The following is a 10,057-nucleotide window of genomic DNA, read 5'->3' on the forward strand; positions in this document are numbered from 1 at the left end:
GTAGCTCATGCTTGTAATCCTAGCACTTTTTATATATATATATATATATATATTTATATACATTCATATTTTGTAATCTGGTCATCTAGTTACGAAAATATTTAAAATCATTTTTCAAAAATTTCCCGTTCATGTAAGTTCATTTGCATTCGCTACTCGCTTTATTGATTTCGTTTTATGTTTCGTTCCGTTCTTTTTCTTAACATTTTATTTTCTGCCTTTACGCGATATTTTCACATAAAGTGTAAGCTATTTGGTTTCAAAAATGCTTTTTTTAGTGCTCCTCGTGCTGTTGTAGCGATATATTTTGCTTTGGCTGTATTGATACAGTATTAGAAAGCACCCCTTTTTAGCGGATATAATCGTTTGAGCTGATGAAAAGATGATATCTTTTCATTCCAACTTTTTTCGTATTTTTAGTATTATATTTTTTTCTCTTTTCTTATTTTTCTGTAATTTTTCTCCATGTTTTCTCTACATTTTGAACTTATTTTATGAGTTCTATTTACTTGCAGCTTAAGAGCAGTAAATAAAACTTATTGTTTTTCTAAAAGTTAACTTAAGCGTTACTTCGAAGAAAACGTGCTTGTTGCAAATCGATTCAATCCAGGCTATCAAATTTAGTAGAAAGCATACGTAGTAGAGTTTCTTCAAGCGAGAAATACTCGATCATTCTCCTTGTTGAACAGATTTATACCTTTTCACTTTTATATTCCGTATCTCCTTGCAATGGCACTGTTATTACTTACTTAGTGAGTTGTTGTATGTCACAATAAAACTTATTGTTTTTCCTATAAAAATCTTGTATCATCCTTTTTCGCGCGATATTGTAACATGATTTGTTAGTCGTAATAAGTTTTGATTAATTCATTTTTGCATGCTACGCTGACAATACATGATTTATTTTACACATATGTAACCACACCTAGTTGTTCAAAAATATGAATAAGTATGCTCTTATTCAGCGCTTCGCGAAAGGGTTCCGCGGAAAGCCCACATAGGTTCCGAAAATGAGGACATTTTTCCCCCTAAACCTGTAACGAATTTTCGAAACCTGTATTAACATTTTTACTCAAACTATCCATACTTTATTCGATATTTTGGTCATATTCATGAATTAATTAAATTGAAATACTAATAAAAAAATAAATAGCAAAATGGTTTTACAAATAATTGCATAAGTATTTTTCGTCGCACTTTTCGATTCAAAATAAATGTCCAAACTCAGAAATACAGAATTACGTTTATCCGATAACGATTTAAACAGTCTATTTCCACCTTTTCTCGAAAACCATAATTCATTTTATTTTATTCAATTTGATCTTAAGCAGCAGTCAAAAACAAAATCAGATCAAAATTAGAAGCTTTTGCAAACCTGAAAATTCAACTGCGCGGCATGAAAACTAATTTTTGATGCTCATTGATAAACCAATAAAAATTTTCATTCTAAAATTATGGTGAAATGACTGGCAGCAGTCTGTCCATCCGATTTACAGTAAAGTTTCCTGCAAAGAGCATTTTTTTTCTTTATGGTTTTGAAACTATTTACAAAGAGTATGGTTATGAAACCATAAATACAAAACTATACGTTTCTTCAACCATTTACAACTAGCATTTTTCAAAAACGTTAAAGGAAATTACTATTCTACTTGAGTTCTGCTTTTTGTAAGGTTCATAAGGGCATTGGAAAGGGGCGGACACTGGAAATTTGTCATGTGTTGAAGGTAATGGCAAAATAATGTGGTGCCAACATTAAGACTCGAACTCCAGTACTGCCGGTCATGAGATTGACAGATAAGCCCGCTCGACATTTGCAAAGAACTAAGTAGCTTCATACGGCGGTTCTAGATAGTGAAATAAAATTCTGGTTGTTTGACCGCATTAGGTGAAAGCAGTTAATAAACAGTTTTTCCCATACTTAACAGGTTAGAGTACAATTTTATTAATGGTTATTTGACTATTTTGATTAAATTTGGTAAAATAACTGTCAATAAATTGTTATTTAACCATTTTTTAAAGAGAAATTTCACACAGTGTTCTTCACATTCTATATTAAATTGTAGTTTATTTAAAATAGCATATTCACGGCTGTTAATAAAGTTTATTTATAAAGTCAGGGTTCCACTGCAAGAGTCTTGATTATTTAATGTTTCTCAGCTGAAAAAGATGGGAAACCGATGCACTCAATACTCGCAAATGTGCATAATTTCTTGACCTTACAGACAATATTTAGTGTTTGGTATGGTAAGATCTGTCAAAGCAGTAATTAAAATTATGCTTACCTTTGTGTTAAAGCGTTGCCATTCTTTTTGTTACAGATTACTACTTCACATTTACCAGGAACTTGATATGGTTTTCCTGCATCAACAAATATTCCGTAGTCCTTTGAGTAGCAGTTAGCTGTGGAGACAAACGCAAAATATGATTAGGAAATAGGAAATTTGTAGGAAATAAAGGAATATATATATGTATGACATATTCACCTCTGAGTATTACACCTCTGTATACTTCTGAGTATGATATATATATATATATATAATAAATACAAGAAAACACGAAGAAAGTTAAGAAAAACAATAGGTTTCATTTATTGCGCTTAAGCTGCAAGTAAACAGAACTCATTAAATAAGTTCAAAATGAAGATCAAACAAAGAAAAATTATAGACGTAGGAAAAATGGGGGGTATAATCGTTTTGCGGATATAATTGTGTGGGCTGATGAAAAGATTATATCTTTTTTTTTCTTCCGGTTTTTTTTAAATAAAATTTCATAATTTTTTTTTAAACAGTTGTTTGTTAATTTTTTACTTATTATTTCCCCCCTTTTTTCATATGTCTATAATTTTTCTTTGTTTTATCTTCACTTTGATTTATCATCATTATTTCATATATATATATATATATATATGTATGTGTGTGTGTGTGTGTGTTCTTTATATACACGAAAGTCAATATTCATATATATGGGACAATACATGGGACAAACTTAAAGTGAAAATAGGCCACATCAAAAATGAGAAGAACTGCATAGCAGTCATAGTCTGGAAATATCATCATACGTACGTCTGAACCAGCTATCTCATTTTGAACTTTCCGTTCTTGCAAATATGAAATAAAATTTTTAATAGCAAAACTATCCTAATTTTATGATAATATTAAGTTTTGTAGTCTAGCGGATCCTAATGATCGACAGTTTGATCAATCCTCTTTTGGCGGAACTCTAAGTCGATAGTATTCAATGTAAAGAATTAAAATGTCCCCCCCCCCATCGTTTTACGAATAATAGTCTAGGCGTTACTTCAAGTTAAATACGCAGGTTAATAATACTATTAAATTTTGAATAATATCCATTCCTTTCGATAACAATTTGCTTGAATAATTTTATAAAAATGATCGAAATACTAAACAAATAATTATTGGATATAAATCAAAAGTTTCTGGTTTGCAGAAGAAGCCCTTAACTTTTGGAATCCATGTGACATTGATGAAGAAACTCAGCGTTCCGCAGGAAACCTTATGGAAACCTCTGCTCTAGACAATCATTTCATTTAAAAGGCCCTGAATAAGCTATTTAATCGTAATCTTTAAGTTGATGAAATGAACAAAAATTCAAAATAACCAGTCAAATTTTTTAAACTCATTAAATTAATTAAAGTAGCTGCTCTATGCTTCTGTGCTTATTCGAATACGATTGAAATTATTGGTGTCGATGAAAATTATTGGTGTACGTAAAATTAGCGTAAATTAATATTCTCTGGTTATATAACGTGCAGTTTCAAATCCGCAATAAGAACCAATTTATAATGAGAAGATGCTGCTGTTATGTTATATTCTTTGAAAGTTTGTATTATTATTATGTGTTTTTATGAAAACTTTGAAACTCTGTCGTAAATAAGTTTTAAAATAAAAATTTATACTTACAATAGTACACGGGTGGAACTGTAAATGAGCCCGAATCATCAGATTTTACGATTTCCACAAATATAAAAAGAGCAGCGATCGAGAAAAGTAAGTTCTGAAACATACTTGCTTTCTTTTTTTATTTCTTTATGTCACGAAATTTACCTGCAAAAATGTAAACTAATTTAACTAATTGCTACCATCACTATCGTAAAAAAAAATCAAGAAGAGTGATCAAGGAAACAATAATTCTTAAATTAATTTCTAACGTTTCTAAGTCTCTCTGTTAATTATAAAAATCTAAAATAGTCACAAAAAATTACGTTTATCTATTTTGAAAGGCAAATAGAAAATACTTTTATTTTGTTAGAAAGTATTATATTAATCCTACTTTGGGAAGAAAAGGGGAAAATAATTTCTCCACTTAAAGGAACAATTAGCTGTGCTTCAATTTTATTAAATAACTGAATAAATAAATGCGCATCGAGATTTAATCCCGCTTCCTTCGAAAGCGAAAAGCAATACATACGTTTTAGGTGTGACAAAAATTATTTCCTTTTAGTTCACTTAAAAAATATAATTTTTAAAAATAATATTTTAATTTGCGTTGTTTGAGACACATTTCAAAGAGCGGAGATTGTTCAGGAAGTAAATCTTTCTTCTTCCTGAATCTACTGAGTCACGAACCCCAGGGATGGGTGGTCGATTCGAATTCTGCTCAAGAGTTAAATCCACAGTGTTGACATAAATCATCTCCAGGGATCGACGGATATACTTTCAATCACGTTAGCCATATAAGGTTTACGTGGTATTCCTCACAGAGTAATGCAATAGCTTTTGAGTTGAATCAAACAGTCAAACATGAAGGCTAATTTTTCCCAAATTCAAGATTTCCTTGTCTTTTGGGGTCCTTTGTTGGTCCCCTATGAAGCCTATAAAAATTTCCTTTATTACGATTCTTCTGTACATTAAACCTTAATTTCTGATCGAGTTTGAAATTTATAGGTTAATATTAAAGGGAGTTAAGGGGGGTGACGTGTGCGTGTATCCAGAGACCATATCTGTCTGTTTTTCTGCCATTATTCGCGTTTTAAGACAGAGAGATACTTATTTATATATAAAAAAAAATTTATATCCGGTAAAATATAGATAGAGTTGTTGTTAAAATAATAATAAAAAATAAATAATTGAATAAAAAAATAATCCGTAATTTATCCGCTTTTATGCTATTACTTGCCGTTTTTCAAGAGAAAACTAATAATTTTTACAATTAGAAAACGTTAGTCACGCTAAAGCACATTAAAAAAATAATTTAAAATAAAATAAACAATGAAAAAAATTAAAAAATCTCCAATCGCCATTGGGTTTTGAACCCAGGATCTCGAGAGCGGACTTGTCCGCAACATTCTAACAACCTCGCCACGCTTCACAGGAATCTCACGCGAAAATTTAGCTTTAAGTGCCCTTTTCCGGCAAGTAAACAAAACGTATTTTGGTCCTTTGTTAGTCCCCTAATGAGCCTATAAAAATTTCCTTTGGTACGATTCTTTGGTACATTGAACCTTATTTCAGACCGAGTTAGAAAATTATAGGCTAATAATAAAGGGAGTTAAGAGGGGTGACGTGTGCATGCCTCCAGAGACAATATTTGCCTGTTTTTCTGCCATTATTCGCGTTTTGAGACGGAGAGATACTTATTTATAGATGAAAAACAGTTTATTTTCTGTGAAGTATAGAAAGAGTTGCTCTCAAAATAATAATAAAAAATAAATAAATTAATAAAAAAAATTATCCGTAATTTATCCGCTTTTGTGCTATTATTTGCGGTTTTTCAGAAGAAAAATAATAATTTTTATTATAGGAAAACGTTATTCATGCTAAAACACATTAAAAAATTAATATAAAATAAAATAAACATTGAAAAAATTTTAAAATCTCAAATCGCCGCAGGGTTTTGAACCCAGGATCTCCAAGGCGGACTTGTCCGCAGCATTCTACCAACCAAGCCACGCTTCACAGGAAGCTCTCGCGAAAATTTAGATTTAAGTACCCTTTTCCGGAAAGTAAACAAAACGTATCTTTGTCCTTTGTTGGTCCCCTGTTAAGCCTATAAAAATTTCTTTGGTACGATTCTTCGGTATATTAAACCTTAATTTCTGACCAAGTTTGAAAATTATAGGTTAATATTAAAGGGAATTAAGGGGGGTGACGAGTGCATGACCCCAGAGACCATATTTGTCTGTTTTTCGGCCATTATTCGAGATTTAAGACAGAGATATACTTATTTTTATATAAAAAACACTTTATTTTCGGTAAAATATAGAAAGAGTTAATGTTGAAATAATAACAAATAAAGAAATATATAAACAAAAAAATTATACGTAATATATCCGCTTTTATGCTATTATTTGCTGTTTCTCAGAAGAAAAATAATAATTTTAATAATAAGAAAACGTTTTTCACGCTAAAACGCAATAAAAAATAATATAAAATAAAATAAACAATGAAAAAATATAAATTTCTCTAATCGCGGCAGGGTTTCGAACCCAGGATCTCCTGGGCGGACTTTTCCGCAGCGTTCTAAAAACCACGCCACGCTTCACACGAATCTCTTGCGAAAATTTAGCTTGAAGTACCCTTTTCCGGAATGTAAACAAAACGTATTTTGGTCCTTTGTTGGTCCCCTAATAAGCCTATAAAAATTTCTTTTGGTACGATTCTTCGGTACATTAAACCTTAATTTCTGACCGAGTTTGAAAATTATAGGTTAATATTACAGGGAGTTAGGGGGGTGACGTGTGCATGACCCCAGAGACCATATTTCTCTTTTTTCTACCATTATTCGAGATTTAAGACAGAGATATACCTATTTTTATATAAAAAACAACTTATTTTCGGAAACATATAGAAAGAGTAAATGTTGAAATAATAATAAAAAATAAATATATAAACAAAAAAATTATCCGTAATTTATCCGCTTTTATGCTATTATTTGCTGTTTCTCAGAAGAAAAATAATAATTTTTATAATAAGAAAACGTTGTTCACGCTAAAACAAATTTAAAAAATAATATGAAATAAAATAAACAATGAAAAAAATTAAAAGTATCAAATAGCTGCTGGGTTTCGAAACCGGGATCTCCAAGGCCGACTTGTCCGCAACATTCTACCAACCACGCCATGCTTCACTCGAAGCTCTCGCGAAAATTTAGCTTTAAGTACCCTTTTCCGGAATGTAATCGAAACGTATTTTGGTCCTTTGTTGATCCCCTATTAAGCCTATAAATATTTCCTTCGGTATGATTCCTCGGTTCATTAAACCTTAATTTCTGACCGAGTTTGAAAATTATAGGTTAATATTTCAGGGAGTTAATGGGGGTGACGTGTGCATGACCCCTGAGACCATATTTGTCTGTTTTTCTGCCATTATTCGAGATTTAAGACAGAGATATACTTTTTTTTTATATAAAAACACTTTATTTTCGGTAAAATATAGAAAGAGTTAATGTTGAAATAATAATAAAAAATAAATATGTAAACAAAAAAATTACCCGTAATTTATCCGCTTTTATGCTATTATTTGCTGTTTCTCAGAAGAAAAATAATAATTTTTATAATAAGAAAACGTTGTTCACGCTAAAATAATTAAAAAAATAATATGAAATAAAATAAACAATGAAAAAAATTAAAAATATCAAATCGCTGCTGGGTTTCGAACCCGGGATCTCCAAGGCCGACTTGTCCGCAACATTCTACCAACCACGCCATGCTTCACTCGAAACTCTCGCGAAAATTTAGCTTTAAGTACCCTTTTCCGGAATGTAAACGAAACGTATTTTGGTCCTTTGTTGATCCCCTATTAAGCCTATTAAAATTTCCTTCGGTATGATTCCTCGGTTCATTAAACCTTAATTTCTGACCGAGTTTGAAAATTATAGGTTAATATTTCAGGGAGTTAAGGGGGGTGACGTGTGCATGACCCCTGAGACCACATTTGTCTGTTTTTCTGCCATTATTCGAGATTTAAGACAGAGATATACTTTTTTTTATATAAAAAACACTTTATTTTCGGTAAATTATAGAAAGAGTTAATGTTGAAATAATAATAAAAAATAAATATATAAACAGAAAAATTATATGTAATTTATCCGCTTTTATGCTATTATTTGCTGTTTCTCAGAAGAAAAATAATAATTTTTATAATAAGAAAACGTTATTCACGCTAAAACAAATTTAAAAATTAATATGAAATAAAATAAACAATGAAAAAAATTAAAAATCTCAAATCGCTGCTGGGTTTCGAGCCCGGGATCTCCATGGCCGACTTGTCCGCAGCATTCTACCAAACACGCCGCGCTTCACACGAAGCTCTCGCGAAAATTTAGACTTAAGTACCCTTTACCGGATTGTAAACAAAACGCATTTGGGTCCTTTGTTGGTCCCCTATGAAGCCTATAAAAATTTCCTTCGGTACGATTCCTCGGTACATTAAACCTTAATTTCTGACCGAGTTTGAAAATTATAGGTTAATATTTCAGGGAGTTAGGGGGGGTTACGTGTGCATGACACCAGAGACCATATTTGTCTGTTTTTCTACCATTATTCGAGATTTAAGACAGAGATATACCTATTTTTATATAAAAAACAACTTATTTTCGGTAAAATATAGAAAGAGTAAATGTTGAAATAATAATAAAAAATAAATATATAAACAAAAAAATTATCCGTAATTTAACCGCTTTTATGCTATTATTTGCTGTTTCTCAGAAGAAAAATAATAATTTTTATAATAAGAAAACGTTATTCACGCTATAACAAATTTAAAAAATAATATGAAACAAAATAAACAATGAAAAAAATTAAAAATCTGAAATCGCTGCTGGGTTTCGAGCCCGGGATCTCCAAGGCCGACTTGTCCGCAGCATTCTACCAACCACGCCACGCTTCACACGAAGCTCTCGCGAAAATTTAGCTTTAAGTACCCTTTTCCGGAATGTAAACAAAACGTATTTTGGTCCTTTGTTGGTCCCCTCTTAAGCCTATCAAAATTTCCTTCGGTACGATTCCTCGGTATAGGGGTGGGGGGTTGGGAGGTCAAATTACTGAGTTTGCATAAAATTTAATTAATACTTACTTACTTTAATTAATTTAATTAAATACTTTTCTTAATTTAATGATAACTATCCCCCCCAACCAGCAAAAAATGTCTAGTTGCGCTACAGTCTTAAAGGAAAGAAGCAATAAAAGGAAAGAAAAATAAAGGAAAAGATTCTTACCAAAACATTCATTTTTTTCATTAATCTACATATTTAAAATTAGTTTGTTAGCTTACTTTGAAGTTTCAGTTCACGGTTTTTTTTTTTATTTCGCGCGCATTTCTTATCATTTTGAAAAAAAAATTGCAAGACAGAAAAATATTGCTCGCTAAAACCGGGTCTTGCTCGTTAAAAGCGACTTCTGTTCCATAGACTTAACATTGATCCAACCAAATATTCTCGTTTCCCTCGGTAAATCCGAGTTCTCGTTAAATCCGAGCTCGTTATAAACGAGTTCGACTGTATAAACAAAAAAATTATCCGTAATTTAACCGCTTTTATGCTATTATTTGCTGTTTCTCAGAAGAAAAATAATAATTTTTATAATAAGAAAACGTTATTCACGCTAAAACAAATTTAAAAAAAAAATATGAAATAAAATAAACAATGAAAAAAATTAAAAATCTCAAATCGCTGCTGGGTTTCGAGCTCGGGATCTCCAAGGCCGACTTGTCCGCAGCATTCTATCAACCACACCACGCTTCACACGAAGCTCTCGCGAAAATTTAGCTTTAGGTACCCTTTTCCGGAATGTAAACAAAACGTATTTTGGTCCTTTGTTGGACCCCTATTAAGCCTATAAAAATTTCCTTCGGTACGATTCCTCGGTACAATAAACCTTAATTTCTGACAGAGTGTGAAAATTATAGGTCAATATTTCAGGGAGTTAAGGGGGTTGACGTGTGCATGACCCTAGAGACCATATTTGTCTGTTTTTCCGCCATTATTCGAGATTAAAGACAGAGATATACCTATTTTTATACAAAAAAACAACTTATTATCGGTAAAATATAGAAAGAGTTAATGTTGAAATTATAATAAAAAATAAATATATAAACAAAAA

The 10,057-nt window shown here is 31.2% G+C and overlaps 1 protein-coding gene across 1 annotated transcript in view; it reads right to left on the bottom strand.

The window, feature by feature from the left end:
* The window catches only part of LOC107442585 (uncharacterized), a 17,001-nt gene that overhangs the window by 219 nt on the left and 6,725 nt on the right, over window positions 1-10,057 (bottom strand). The window contains exons 2-3 of the mRNA XM_071184507.1: window positions 3,921-4,064; window positions 2,283-2,400 (exon numbers count right to left, since the gene is read on the bottom strand). Of these exons, the coding sequence (XP_071040608.1) occupies window positions 2,283-2,400; window positions 3,921-4,023 (221 nt within the window). The 5' untranslated portion in view covers window positions 4,024-4,064. The remainder of the gene's footprint in view (window positions 1-2,282; window positions 2,401-3,920; window positions 4,065-10,057) is intronic.

The sequence above is a fragment of the Parasteatoda tepidariorum genome, chromosome 8, assembly GCF_043381705.1.
Source record: "Parasteatoda tepidariorum isolate YZ-2023 chromosome 8, CAS_Ptep_4.0, whole genome shotgun sequence".
Taxonomy (NCBI): Eukaryota; Metazoa; Arthropoda; class Arachnida; order Araneae; family Theridiidae; genus Parasteatoda; species Parasteatoda tepidariorum.